This window comes from Montipora capricornis, chromosome 14 (assembly GCF_036669925.1).
Source record: "Montipora capricornis isolate CH-2021 chromosome 14, ASM3666992v2, whole genome shotgun sequence".
Taxonomy (NCBI): Eukaryota; Metazoa; Cnidaria; class Anthozoa; order Scleractinia; family Acroporidae; genus Montipora; species Montipora capricornis.
This window is the reverse complement of record NC_090896.1, coordinates 33,454,902-33,470,351: the sequence shown is the minus strand read 5'-3', so window position 1 is coordinate 33,470,351 and position 15,450 is coordinate 33,454,902. Positions and strand designations below refer to the sequence as shown.

Below are 15,450 nucleotides of genomic sequence, written 5' to 3'. Positions count from 1 at the left end.
TGTTTGCCTCCTCTTCAAAGCAAGTCTAAGTGCAAAGTTTTTCTTGTGAAAATTAGTTTTCATTCATTTGTAAAATAGAACTAATTACCATGACAAAAACTTCGCACTTATATAGACTCACTAATTGAAGAGGAGGTAGAGGCATGAACTCAGAAATGGCCCATTCAGTTTGTTTTTCTTTTCTTATTTTTTATATTTTCAGTGGGGTAAAAATAACAAAAGCTGTAATAAGCATAAGACAAGCAAAACCTAAAGGATTCTGGTTCTTGTGGTCAAATGGCATCATCATGCATGTGTTCTATTAAGGACGGTGCCTACTAATTAAAGATATTTTTGCCCCGGTGTGTGATTATGCAGGAAATGTAGATCTTAACAAGTGTTATTGAAATCCAAAAAGAAAATTGGGGGTAACTACGCATTTTTCAAAGATAATTCATGAATAGTATTTGTAAACAGCTGTAAAATACAAAGCAATGTATGGCGTTCTTTCTCAAATTGAACTTAATTATCTCTCAAAAATGCATAGTTACCCCCAATTTTCTTTTTGAATACCAAGAGTACTTACTAAGATCTACTTTTTCCGGATAGTTTTAAACTGCCCAAAAATATCCCTGTATTAGTAAGCATCGGCGATAGGAAATCCGAGTATCTGGAGATGCGCAGAAGGTATGCGCGATAACAATAGTAGGCACCGTCCTTAATGATTTTTTATATGAGGTGTGTAAATTGTCATTCCAGGAGAATATCCTTAGTCACATGCATATGCTTGTTGCAAGAAATGAACATGATGATGCATGCAATGCCAAACATTGCATATCACATCAGAAGTTTGCTATGCAGATAATAGAGCAGGTAATAAGTGTAGTATTGTTTGTGCTGTGGTATGCTAATTTGAGTCAAGTAGATTATAATATTGGGACTGTTTACTTTTTGTCTTCATTACTATGATGAGTTTAAGCAGGAGTCAGTCATTATAATATTATTATTATTTAGTAAACCACTTTCCTTGTTGGTGACTCTGTCACAATGAATTACATGTAGCTAAGCAAGTGACTGATACAACAGGTGTATGAATCCCAAATTGCAAGAGGTTTGGCGAGGGCCCAGGTTTAAAGGCTAGATAGTTAACCTTTTCTGGTGGATACATGTAGATCACTATCCAACAATTTCAATCTGTGTAAAGATTTCCATATTTGCTCACATTGCAGTGAATATGCACACTCTAAGAACATATCAAGATAGGTGTGTACAAAGGTTGGAAAATGGAACTACATAGAACAGTAATATTGTTCAAGCTGAAGTTCATGAAGACTGCTTTCTTGAAAAAGCATTTGAGCAGGCCCAGTATGAAAGCCTGTAATTGAACATCACACGTGCTAGCAGACTCCACTGTGCTCCTCTTATGCTCCTCACAGAAATTTCGTTTCACTCCTTTTTTCAGACAATTTGCCATTGTGGAGAGTTGTCAGAACCTCTTCCTTTTTTTCAGCTCGTTCACTATGTATCGGCTTCAGCACTTTGGTATGTTACATTCTTAAACTGAAGATGCAGCATTTATGTATCACTTTTTTTCATGTGAATATTTAAGAATTATTATTCCAGGAGGGCACATTGCATGTGAGATGATAGGTAGCCAATGAGGTGCACAGTTAGCTACATGTACAATAGCTAGGCCACTTTTGATATTTTAAAATTCAGCTGGAAAGAGATGTTTAGAGGACAAAGACAAAGGAAAGTGGATGATATTCATTCCAACGTGTTTCTATTCACTCACAGTTTTGTCGTCTTTGCCTGACTATCAAGTTGAATATGGATATAACTTTCGAAAATAGTTTGTTGCTGAACCAAACAATGCACCCTAATTTATAGGGAAAACAGAAAACCGCATCAGATGCCAAATCTAAAACCCTGTTTGTATTTTGCCGAAACCAAAAAATCAAATAGCAAAGATGGACATAATGACAAACCTCAACAGATATTAAAACTGGAAAGCTAGCTTTTTTGGCGCAAAACTGAAAAATATAAACGATCTAACAAAATTGAATTTTCCTTGAATGGGAATACAGTGTTGGATAGAATAAAAAGAAGCAAGCTAAATGACTTGGTACAAAGTGTTCTGTTGCTCTAATCTTTGCTACAGTGCAAAAGCAAAGAGCCTCAAAGGATGGGATAACAGCAGACCAATTGAAAGTCAGTTTGGCGTTTTGTTAAGAAGAGCTGGACAAGATACAAGGGAATGCCAAGTTAGTCACGCAGTCTTATCAGTAATATTTTCCCTGACTGTTCTTTCTGGTATGTGTGATAATCGTATTGTCATATTAATATTTATTATTTTTCCAGAGTCCAGATTGCAAGGACAGAGTTCAAGTACAACGTCTTCTTTTGAATTGTCCTGATATTGGTAAGTGGTACAGTATTGTACCATGTAAGTAATATCCAGTTAAAGACCGCTGTGATCGAAAACGATTTTAGAATCTGTTCATGCAAGCCTGTAATTTTTCAGGCTTTCATGTCCTCTCTGAAGTTGCTCATCTAACTATGATGAACTTTCCAACTTTCATTCCATGATGATTCCTCAATTTAAATGTATGAAATTTTATTTATTTGAAATCAAAAATGAATTTTGTTTGTTGCTTTTTTTGCAGTAAGTGTTGGCCTGATTTGGGATTCTGAATCTCCAGATGCTCAACACATAGCTGATGTTTTGCAATGCATTGGAACAACTCTGAAACTGTCTGATGTAAGGCCTCCGTTGTTTTTAATAATAACAATAATTATTATTATTATTTCAAAGCATAGATGAAAAGTGGTGATTCTTTGCTGGCTTCATGCTTGCCTTCAAAATTTTCCTGTTGTGCAGGTTTTGCTTTTTTGGCATTTTTATGGGTAAAACCCAACAAAATGGCCTGATGGCTAAGTTTGCTTTCTTTGTTCTTGCAGTTGTACCATCAGGTTTATGATGAGAGGGCTAAAGACAGCTGTCTACAGTTGGTTGGCATTGTAACATACTATGGCAAACACTACTCAACATTCTTTTTTCATAGCAAACTACAAACTTGGATTTACTTTGATGATGCCAGAGTCAAGGAGGTAATAATAATAATAATAACAATAATAATAATAGTAGTAGTAGTAATTGACCGAATGCGTAAATGGCGAACAAAAAAATAGTCTTTTGTTTATGTGCTAATTAGCCTCACTAGCCTCGTTTGCATGGACAAAATACAAGACATGTTGCTTAAAGAGCGAGGCTAGTGAGTCTCATTAGCACATAAATAAAAGAATACATTTTTCGCCTCCATTTATGCATTCCGTCAATAACAATAATAATAATAATAATAATAATAATAATAATAATAACAACAACAGTTATTACTATTATTATTATTATTATTATTATTATTATTATTATTATTCTTATCCCAATTCACTATCTCCTTGTTAATAATGGGTGTGGTTTGTATGCTGCAAGGAAATGTATTGATGTATTGTTCTGGGGAGGGGGGAGGGGGGGGCTTTTATTCAAATTCAGTAAGAAAACCAACTTCAAAGGGTGAGTGTCCCAAGACTTTAGCCACTGATTGTAGCAATGCAAGTTTCTGCAAAAATCGACATTGGTAGATTCTGTTTTTTGTTCCTACATGATTTGAATGTAGCTTACTAAAGTAAAGGTCAAAGATGCAGCCCTTTCTGTAAGAGGCTAGGCACTTGTGCACTCATCTAAGAGTGGTCACTGGCATTGATTGATTTATTGTTAGATTGGTTCTGACTGGTCACTCATGATAAAGAAGTGTCGACTGTGTCACTATCAGCCACTTCTGTTGTTGTATGCCAACCCTCATGGTACGCCCATAAATGCAGAAACAGCACCAAAGGAGAAAATCTGTATAGATGGCAACAATCGCCAGAAGACCATGGATTCTGAGAGGGGAGTTGCAGACGGGACAAGCGATGGAGAAAAAAGCCCTGCGACATCGAAAAAGTCCAAATTTCGCCTCAAGCCAAAAGACGAAAGAAGATCGCTTTTCAAGTCAAAGAAAAGCCTCTCGTCTGGTGATCTAACACAGCCAGGCATTGAGTTATCGCGGACACCCAGCAATGCATCTGACACTGTAGCTAGTTCTTCGGGGAAGGACAAACAGCGACCCAGGTTTAGACGCATCGGAAGTGTCATAATGAGTGCAGTGAATCCAAGTCTGGCTATGTCCCATCTGAAGCGCGAAATGACCAAGAAGTCAAAGAGGAGGTCTTCTACAGGATCAGGCAGCGAGTCAAGTGGCGAGCCAGATCTGATAGACCTTGGGTAGGTAACAGCATCTTCTATGAATGAAACAAATGTACGTATTTGAAGTGTGGGTTATAGACGAATGAGACAAGTGATCTTCGCACTTAGAGCGATTTTCAATTGAGTTTCGTAAGACCAAAACCAAAGTAATTACTTTGGCCAATCAAAAAGGACGGAGACAATCCGGTAAACCAATCAAAACTCGAAGTAATTACACATAACCGACACAAAGCGCGGGAAAATGAGGCACGGTTGGTTTTGGTTTAACTTCTGATTGGTTGAGAAAGTGGCGCGAGAACTTTGAACCAATCACTAGTACTGAGTGAACTAATCATAATCCAAAGCAATTTGCTAATTATTTTCGACACTCAATTGAAAACTATTCTATCTGTACAATTTAAGCAATTCAAATTTAGGTGGCTACTGAGCTATGTAGCCACTCCGTTTGGAACTGGGGAATTTTTTCGCGTGTTCCGTGATGATAGGAATTTGGTATGATTACCTTAATTGAAGTCTTGTGGGGTCAACGTTAACTTGCCCAACCTTAAACGTTTGCTACATGTATTACTCTTTCCTTTCTAGTGCTATCCTAGCTTTTGTTCGAATTTCGCAAGTTAAAAATGAGTTTATTTATTTATTTGTTTTCTGAATTATTAATGTTTTGCAAACATAAAGTAACAGCAGTGTCTACTGACGATATACAGATCGCTTGCCTCTGAAGATGATCTCCGCTCAGCTTGTCTAAACGTCAGTCAGTGTCATCTCAAACAGTCCTTCTCAGGACTCACCCGGACGATCGTACAGTACTTTACTTAATTATGATATGACTCCCGGGTTCAAACCATTTACGACATAGTAACACACTTGTCTTGGAATCCAGTCGATTCGTTCCCACGGTCGTTTCGTACCCACCCAAATTGATCGATTCGTTCCCACGGTCGTTTCGTACCCACCCAAATTGATCGATTCGTTCCCACGGTCGTTTCGTACCCACCCAAATTGAAAAGATTCGTACCCAACCTTTAGTCGATGCTTACCGGTCTATTCAACGTTTAGTCCAACCTTGGAGCCCTATGCAACACAACTTCAAACATCTTCGAGCAGGTGGTTTGTTTTGTTGACTAAGTCCTGATTTGCCCTTTCTTCAACAGCTCCTCCAACGAAGATGCTAAACTGGAGATTATGAGACTCTATGAGCAATCTAAGGCCCTCAACGCAGCACAGATTAGAGTAGTCAACAACACTGACAGTGGCATAAGTTCTGCTCCATCCTCCGCTGGTGGATCAGTTAGTTCCACTGACACTAATCATGGGGGCAGTGATGAAGATCTTATTGGCTTCAACTCGACATGGCGACACTCCAGTTATGATAATTGGCCGTCTGGTAAGGACCCGAGAAAGTTTTATTGAGCTAGTGAATTAGTTTTCTCAGTGCTGAACCTCGTTAATTTCAGATTCAAATTGTAGCATCGTTTGTGTCGGTGAGAATTCATCAGTAGAACTACAACAAGGGCAAAGTACAAACACCAGTTTGTCGTTGAAAATTTGATTCCGGAGACATATAGTCTAACATAGGCTAGCGTGGAGTAATTGCAGAATACCCGGTCATTATTGTGTTGTTGTAGCGGCATCGTTTATCGTCATGCTAAATACTGTAATGTTCTTGATGAATGCTTTTTCTTCCGCTTCACCGTGATAAGTCGCAATGATTTCACGCCTGCGACAAAGACATGCTTACCAACGATTTTTTAAGTCGGCGGGCAAAAATCCTCACTTCTTCGTAAATTTCCCGCTTTATTGTGAAAGTCAGTTTATTCAAAAGATTTGTCTACAGCTTTAATTTGCAGAGGCGGAATTAAAAGGATATCAGGATATCAGGATATCAAGGGAACCAAATTATTGCTGCCAATGCTCGCGGGTAATCGCGAATTCTGATTGGTTAAAAATAGGCCCTTTGCAGGGTGAGTTCACGTGCTTGGGTACCACTTACCAAAGACATGCTGTGACGCAAACTTTTCAGCGACCATGACAAAGACACCTCGTGCATTCTCTGTCAAAATGCGTCCCAAAACGTGGCAAAGGGCGTATTACGGAGACGTCTCAAACAATATCAAAGTGGTCACACACTTCTTTGACTTCTTTGAAGAGTTCGTGAAAATCTCTTAACTGTGTTGTTTTCTCAGGTCACCATAATACCCGTGTTGCTGCTCTCCTTCAAGAAGCAGAGAGATTTCTAGCAAAATCCGAGAATTCTGAGCGCAACTTCGACTTTGTCAGAGCATTGAATTACTGTACGGAAGCAGAGGGTGAGAGTTACATTGAGATCACTTTTTGTGCAGCATTTGAATCGACAGCAACCGGAAGTGGGGTGTTTTTCCTTTTAACTTGTCTTTTAATTGCTAAATGCCTTTCCGCTGATAGAGATGAATTAGTTGAAAATTTAGACGAAACTAGTGTCGTGGAAAGCGAACTGTCCACTTCGGGTTGCCCCTTTTCGAAGTCGAGCTTAAAACCTTCCGATTTCTGTTCCGATGCCCCACCACTGAGATGTCGGAGGCTCGTCGAAGCCAGTTAGCCGAGTATCACCGAGTCATTTCTTTTTTCATTCGTTACGGGTGCTAATCTTTACCGTTTCTTTTACAACAATTATTAACGTGTGTTTGTGTGTGACTGTAGCGGGCTTCCGCCGTGTAACAGAGGAGAATGGGGCGGATTTGAGGACCACTAACTACGCTTATGCAAAGAAGAATGAATGCCAGAAAAGAGCCAGGACTTTGCGGCAACATATGCAGTTACCATCAAATTTTGAAAAGAGAACTGCGTCCATTAGGTAAGGGCTTTTCTCGAGATTAATGAGGCTATGTCACCTTATTTTAGGGTGTTTAGGGGAAACCTTTCGTTAATCACGACTCCAAGACTCGAAAAAGGTAATGTGGAATACCGTTAGGGTTAGGGTTAAATGATTCAAGACGATTTGCTTTAAACTTGAAAAACGTTGGACCAACGTTTTTCAAGATTTCTCAAATGCAATCCATTTCAATCTTGTCCATGTGTCCATCTGTTTCTCTTTCCTTTTTCCTGTATTTCTTTTGTTTGGTTAGTTAAATAAGCAGTTTGAAGTTATTGCGATGTGTCATTCTCCTAGGTTTGGGCGTTTTTGGGCGTCATCGTCCAAAGCGTCATGATCGTACGATCACTTTAAATGTAATCTTCATTTGCTAATCTGTTAATTTTAGTCAATCCAAGCAAAGAGAGGAAGAGCTTTTTCGTCAGCAGAGGCAGAGAGATCAAATGATTTTGAGACAGCAACAGTACCAGGCTGCTCCACCACCCTACGTATGTACATTTTTGTGTGGGTTTTTCCCTAGATAACAACACACACACCAATATAATTTACTTAGAAATGAGTGCACACCCCTGACAATCATGGTCTACTTGAGGTCCGGGTCGTCGTTGGGGTGCAGTGGCCTGAGTTCAATTCCTAGACTCGGCGTCACGTGTGGGTTGAGTTTGTTGGTTCTCTACTCTGCTTCGAGAGGTTTTCCTCGTCCCCTTTCCTCAAAAACCAACATTTGATTTGATCTTCGTTAATTTGTTGATTTCAGTTTAGTGACCCAATTAGTGCTCCAGAGCTAGAGGCCTAGACACTTCAATAAATAAAGTTCGTTTCCCTTCCTTCATTTGAAATTCCTTTCTGAATGTGCTTCACCACTGGGGAATAGAATAACCCTAACGAACAATAGAGTTAACATAATAATAACAATAATAATAACAATAATTTGAAGTACGACACTTCACAGCCAGTAAAATTTGTGATCAACAAATGCTCTGACCCTTACCTGAGTAAACAATAAGTAAACGAAGTGAGGGGTGGGGGAGGAGGGGGGGAGGCAGGGACCAAGGAAACCGCTCTAAAGTGGCAGAGCAAGAAGTTCCGGCTAAGACAGACAACCATTAGTGGCCACTGTTACGTCATGTATCATGCATTACCATTGCTATTGCACTACCTGCCCCCTCCCCCTCTGTGGTTTCCCGGTAGGGTGATCCGCAAATTCGTTTTGCCTTACCAAACGCTGCGTTATATATTGCGGCATCTCTTCTGTGTTCGTCATTATGAACAAGGGTGAAGCCTTTATAAACTTTGGGTTCTAGCCCTCTTTTTGTTCAAAATGACTGGTTACTGTGCAGTACTTTCTCTAAATGCTTCTTTTCTATACATCATTGTTTTTCTCTTCTGGAGGAGTCAGAATCCCCGCACTGTTGTGACAATAAGTATATGCGACTATCTTTTTCCTAACCAGTCAGGGAATTGCAGAATAACTGGTGCCTGAGTAGCCCCTTGTTCGGTTGACCTTGATCCTGATGTTCCAGCACTGTGAAAAGTCCCCTTGAATTATGGCTGTTTCTACGGTATACCGAACCTAACACACTGCAAAGTTTATTTATTGGTTCTAGTCCTTCGGAGGCTAGTTCCCACAATTCTTTAGGAGGCAGTGCCGCCTAGTGGTTAGGACGCTTGTCTTGAGATCCGGGGTTCTGACCACTCGTTGAATTTGGCCCTGAAAGTCCCTGGTTCAACTTCACGACCGCGCTTTCAAAAAGCCAACTGGTTTGCCTCCAGCCAGTTGGGATTCTTAGCAGTTGTTGTTGTTGTTGTGTTCTTTCGTTTCGTTCATTGTGTTTCATTGGCCCTGAAAAGCCCCTATGGGAGTGGTCAATTAAGTATGTATTATATCGTACTGTAATTCTACGTAGAAACTAGACTGAACTCGATAACCAAAAATGCCCGGACAACTCCCCTATCTCTCTCAGAAAAGCATGCCTCTAAAAGGAGTCGTTGCTAGTGCATCTCTTACGTGAAAAACCACACCGATCCGGCTATATCAGATTAATAGCCAACGAGAAATATGGGCTTAAAAATCGTATTTCCGGTAAAGTAGTCAGGCTTTTTCTGTCTGGGCACAATTCTGTTATGATTTTCTCCTTATTGAATGTTCGTAAATGTTCATAGTCCTATGAAAGCTTTTTTTTTGGGGAGGAGGGGGGGGGGGGGGGGGAGTTGGTTAAAACTTCTCGACACTTATTCCAAAATGGCCGCCATTTAGATATTCTTTTGTTTTCATTCAAATTAGACCTTGATGCCTCGGTCAAGGCAAAATATTCTTTTGAATTTCCAGCTCAAGAACGAGGCATGAAGGGCGAATTTGAATAAAAACAAAAGAATATTTAAATGACGGCCATTTTGGAATAAAGTCTCTTAGCCTTGTTTTATATCATTGCTTATCCATCCACCACCTCCGCCCCCTTACTTTGTTCGAGAGAAGAGGGCAGACGACATCGCCGGAAACTCCATGCTTATTCTCTGCAAATATTTTGCATTATTTTACATTGATGTCACCACTTCGATTTTGATTGGCTATTTTCTATTTTCGAATTCCTCATAATACACTTTGTTTGCCCCCCAAATTTAGCATAAAGTATTGTTTTCAAATGGTCTAGGGAATATGCAGTGTCCCCAAGAGCATTTGAAAACATCAGTTTATGCAAAGTTTGGCCTTGATAATTATCTCTATCATTCTCAACCTCATCCAATAATTGTTAATTTTATAACGCACCACATAGTTTATAAGCGGGGTTTGTGAGACGGCGTGTATTTCTTATAGTCCTTATCCGAGAAGACTGCAATTACAGCAGCACTTTTTCTTACAGTCAAACCAAGTGAAGCGTACCCCTTAAGATTGCATTAATGAAGTGATTATTTGAAACTTGAACCCGCTAGTCGTTTCAAGAATGCAATAATAAATTGATTATTCGAATATTGAACTCGCTCGCTCGATCCAAGAATACGGCTAAATTCGCTAACGGCTTCCGTTTTCGAAAAATCAATTCACTGTTGCGACTAGTAGGTTTCAAACCTACTAGTCTTTTCTAGAATGCAATACTGAATCGATTTTTCGGAAACGGAACCCGTTAGCCGTATTTTTGGATCGAACGAGCGAGTTCAATATTCGAATAATCAATTCATTATTGCATTCTTGAAACGACTAGCGGGTTCAAGTTTCAAATAATCAGTTCATTAATGCAATCTTGAGGGGTACGCTTCACTTGGTTTGACTGTAAGTTATTTTAAGACCCCGAGTGTTGCCCGCGCCCAATTTCGAATGTGCCATTTGTCGCCCGGTCGTTTGATCCTCCGCAAACTAAGCCAACCTTTTGGCGGCCATATTGCTTTCTCTTATGTACGGCTTGCATATCGAGAGCTCAAAGAAACGAATGCTAGGCTAACCCTTTTGTTTAAGTGAACTTACAACTGGGATGCCGTGTCGTATCCCAGTAATTACGTGGCATTCAAACATCAACCGCTCCTCTCGTCTCCTTAAAAGTCCTTCAACTCCCAGTATCTAACGCCAGGAGATTTTACGCGTCAATGGGGGACACCTCGGGCCTTAAAGGGTTACATCTAGGCTCACTCATTAAATAAATAGGCTTTTGGTTAATTGGTGCACTTTCTTCCTCCAACAGTCATCTGTGCAACCGAGAGACCGTAGCCCACACTTCGGAGTTCAAAGAGTTGTAGATGTACCTGTGCCCACTTCCAACCTTGGAACTCAAAGCAAGAACTATTGGGAGGAACAATATGGTGTCTCCACTCTACCCCTGAAAGTAAAACACAAGCCCACAGTGTACTCGAGTGGTCATTATGTGACTAAAACTCAACAGGATAAATCTGGGCCCATGAGAGGAGTGTCTGGAATCTGCACACAACAAATTAAACCGGATTCAATGTGCTATAGTCCAGTTCATTACGACCGCGAAAGCGATATTACAGCTAGAATAAAGAACTTGAGTCCTTATTCAACAGCTCCAAACCCAAAAGAGGACAACACTACGGTATTATCAGTTGGAGACAACATACCAAAGATGTCCGAAAATCACCAGTCGCGGCTTCCGGTAGCGACGAGACGAGTTCCGAATTCGATTTTCATTTCACCGTCCAACTCGTCTAACTCGTCATACCAGGCCAAGTCAATTCCCCAGTCAAGACCTGTGCCTTCTGCTTCATATGATCCCACTGTTTATAAAAGCAGTGTATCTCAAAACCAACCTCAGGTCACAGCCTTCCAACCCAAACCCAAAGTATATTATGCTGGTAATATGGCCCTTAGCTCACGTGATCGATCGCCATCTCCTGCACGATCAGTGGATTGCTTGGACTTTGTCTCTTCGTCACACGGTTCTTTAAAACAAGGGCCGCCTAATTACGTCCCTGCTCCTCCATACAATTCATTTCTCCAGCGAGAACACTTCAAGAGCCACTCAGCATCGTCTCTGCCAGAAGATCCCTTTGCTTCAAACACTCGCGGCGTTCGACAGGTCAGTGCACGTACTATTAGTGATCGCCCCGTCTGCGAGAAGTGCAAGTGTGTGGCGATTGATCGACGGCAACGCTTTTGCGCCGGCTGCGAGCAAGAGGTGTATCGAACGCATTTAACAACCTCTGATCTGTGTTGACTTGGTCTGTAAAGGCACCTGAACAGGGGTTCGAATGGTGAACAGTGCAATAATTTTACTCGGAAGGGGTGGGTGCAGTTGGTTTGTGGACAGTATTTTCACCAAGCTTTAGCTCCCGACCGTGGTCATGGATTCCTTCCTTTTAGAAATGTAGTAAAAGGAGCCTATGAAATTTACGGAACAGAACCCTGCGTGGTCCCTGGGAAGGATTAGGGCTACGTGTAAGAAAAGCTTGGAACGAACATTTAATCTTATCAGGGATACAAGAGGTCAAGAAGAGTTGCCATGTATTTTTTTTGTGTGGTAAAGAAGGTTTGGTCATTCGATCCGCGGATGCTGACCATTCCGTCCTCGTGTGTAGCACTGGCCTCGGGTCCAGTTGAAGTCCTATTTTGTGTGAGCGAGAAGGATAACAGAGAAAAAGGAGATAACCTCAAAAATCTTAATGTTGTGAAATGGGTGAGCGGGAGACATGAATAATATCGAAGCCTCTTCTTTACACTTTGGGAAGATAATTTACCGAGTTCTTTGTATTGTACAACAACACTTTGCTGCAGATATTCTCCAGTTTAGGATGTGCTTTTGATACTACATTCAAAATTACTTGAGTGAGTGAAGGCTGTTTGGCAATTAGTATGGAGGGTTGATCAATGCTTTTGGGCACTTTCAGAAAGCCATGACAAGGATTAAGTTAGTTGGCTCTGACTTAAATTATTTTTATGACCAAGATGTGAATTCATATAAATTATTTTTGTCGAACCTCTTTAAGAATGACTGGTGGTCTCAGTGGCTACGTTCTGGTCTTAGCAAGAGAGGGGTCTAGTCCTTGGGATATGTGAATTCTAGTTGCTTTTAGATACTAGAGATGCATTAGTGTTTCTGGAAACGACTTCATTGCACTCGAGGTGCAATTACACAGTATTTATTGATTTCCAATGACGTCATAACGACAAACCTTAGGACAAAACAACTTGTTTAAAATTCACATATCCCGGCCATCTTGAATAATCTCCCTCTCTTCCTGTCTGTTTTCTCGCAAATTCAAGTCCTCTAGGAACTATAGGTATCGTCGTTATCGTTTACCCAGTTAATTTATTTCAGTATGGGGGAATTGAAAGTGTTGATATTTTGTGACAACAAGAAATCTTTGATTGAAATTCAATTGACGTAAAGTTGTCTACCCCGTTGTAAAATTTGAACTTTTCAGTGTATAGCCTAGGAAATCCTCTGGAAGAGCAAACACGGTAGACAGATACTGTAAAATAAAATTCCATAGAGAAAACCACACTTAACCGAAGCAGGTAACAGTGTATTTTTTGGTTAGTTATCATGCAAATGTCTTGTAGTGTAATGGACTCATCTCTATGACTCGGTTAACTATACAGGTGCAATTATGTCAGTCACAACTTGCACAAGATTAATTTATTTAATATAAGGTTTCAACGTCTCCCTCTTCTTCAGTGTCTTGAACTTACGTTCGTTAGAAGCGAACTATCAAGGATTGGTTCTGGCGAAGTGTGAAATATGTACAGTTACTGGATCTCGCCAATGGGATGTCAGTGTAAGTGCTGCACCATCAGCACACTGTAAATACAGTAAAGATTCGGTTTATAACATCAGTTTCATCTCTTTTCTTTTTATGAGACATTGTTTGACCCCCTAAGGGTTTAAAGAGGTTTTAAGGATTGACGTCAACTGAAAGTGTTGTATATTTCTCGTGGAATAGCCCTTCACGGTACCATGTTTGTTCTGTCAATTCTCTGTGGTTTGCATGTACTTGAAACTTTAAGCGAGAGTCTATTTCCGGGTGACCCCTGTGGTTCAAATGCTTTCGGCTGCTTACCTCCACATCTCGAACCAAGAGCCAATCACCCGGATCGTGCATTTCGTGACACGCAAATTTCAGTAGGCGTCACGAAATGTCCCATTGCACTTTTCCCTAACAAACAATTACTTTTAACGTCACAAAGAGTCCCCCAAATGCTGCTACTCAAGTAAGGATATACTGCTGCATTTACCTTAACCTCATTTTTAGAAATAGGTATGAAATGCGTAGATTTAAAAGGGACACTTCGTGTTGGATATCAGAATTGGGCTTGCATCTAATTACTTTCTGGACATAAGGGAGCTTAGGAAACGACGACGCCACAAAACAATAGGTTTAGTGAGTCAAAACAATGGCTCTGCACGTGCATTTTACGTTTTGGTACATTTCGTTGTCGTCATCTCCTAATTGACGACGTGAAATGACCAAATTCAAGGTTCTGTGGAGAATTTTAACACATGACGAATTTTCAGTTCTCTCTCTACGCTTCCAACCCCCTTATACCAGTTTAATTCCTCGACAGTTGCTACACGTTTTTAACGCAAAACGACATGAAATCGTTTTGTAGTGATATGAATAACGCGAACTTGTATTGTTAAATGAAGTCCTCGTAGCCGTCGTCGTCCTCGTTTCGTAAGCTCCCTATAACTGTATGATGACGCCGTTTCTACGGTCCGCACTATATGAAGGAAGGGGTAGTTTCTAAAGAAACTGTGATGCTGCGTCGGTGGGGAAGTAGTATACAAAAATTTGGTTTTATCAACGGAGTTGATAATGTAAATTGGCCACCGTACAGAGATTCTAAAAGCTGACGTTTCGAGCGTTAGCCCTTCGTCAGAGCGGATTCGCTCTGACGAAGGGCTAACGCTCGAAACGTCAGCTTTTAGAATCTCTGTACGGTGGCCAATTTACATTATCAACTCCGTTGATAAAACCAAATTTTTGTATACGCACTATATGAAGGTCGAATTATCCAGTGAATTCGGATTCACGCGTGTTCCTTCTAGTCAATTATTATATAATTCATGTAACCAACGTAGTGATGCTCAACTGACTTTTGACTTTTAACCACAGGGACCCAAACACATAATTCGAATGGTCAGTCAACGTAACGATTTGTAGGGTTTATATGCGAAACATCGGCTAATCCTAGTTTACAGCGAGGAAAATAAAAAATAGGTCCGCAATGCGTACTTGCGGTCTTATGCCTAGTTTAACTCCATCGGGCCCTTATAGAATTTGGTACTGCGGTGTCACTTTTACCATGCGTGATTGGTTGTAAATTTGCCATAACAGTGCAGCACTGAAATTGGTTCCTTTAGCATGCTTCAAATGTCAGGACCTGTTCAGAATTTTACACCGACGACTCGCCGCTAATCTTACTCTTATTGCCATTTGCTGTTTAAACAACTTTTGCTGCTCACTACATCATCTCTATCAGCTATTTACTAGTAACAGAAGCACTAGAATGGCTGTGAAACAAGCACGGCACTGTCATACATTCATATGACCCTATAAATGAACAAGAGAATGCTTTAAATACAACTAGAATTCCAAGATGAATCATCAGTACATGAGGTGTTCAATGAACAAGTACCCTCAGAGCTTTGCGCAAATTCCTAAACTACTGAAAATCATGGTCCATGAACACGAACAATGTATAATCAGCCAACAGAAATATCTGATGATCAATTACGTCAATCAGTTAGATAAAACTTACAACAGGGCGCTTTGATGGACTAGAAATAAAATGAAAAACCTCAACAGCTTGAAGTCACAAAATGTTGAACCAGTTTATTTGTTTATAACTGGAGGTGGTGGTGCTGGG

General features: G+C 40.3%; 1 protein-coding gene across 1 annotated transcript in view; it reads left to right on the top strand.

Moving 5' to 3' along the window:
* LOC138032202 (uncharacterized) overlaps positions 1-13,413 on the top strand; it is an 18,115-nt gene extending 4,702 nt beyond the window's left edge. The window contains exons 4-15 of the mRNA XM_068879817.1: positions 739-852; positions 1,442-1,521; positions 2,141-2,243; positions 2,341-2,401; positions 2,646-2,740; positions 2,941-3,090; positions 3,759-4,303; positions 5,437-5,669; positions 6,469-6,591; positions 6,962-7,115; positions 7,522-7,621; positions 10,808-13,413. Of these exons, the coding sequence (XP_068735918.1) occupies positions 739-852; positions 1,442-1,521; positions 2,141-2,243; positions 2,341-2,401; positions 2,646-2,740; positions 2,941-3,090; positions 3,759-4,303; positions 5,437-5,669; positions 6,469-6,591; positions 6,962-7,115; positions 7,522-7,621; positions 10,808-11,797 (2,748 nt within the window). The 3' untranslated portion in view covers positions 11,798-13,413. The remainder of the gene's footprint in view (positions 1-738; positions 853-1,441; positions 1,522-2,140; positions 2,244-2,340; positions 2,402-2,645; positions 2,741-2,940; positions 3,091-3,758; positions 4,304-5,436; positions 5,670-6,468; positions 6,592-6,961; positions 7,116-7,521; positions 7,622-10,807) is intronic.
* The last annotated feature ends 2,037 nt before the right edge of the window (positions 13,414-15,450 follow it).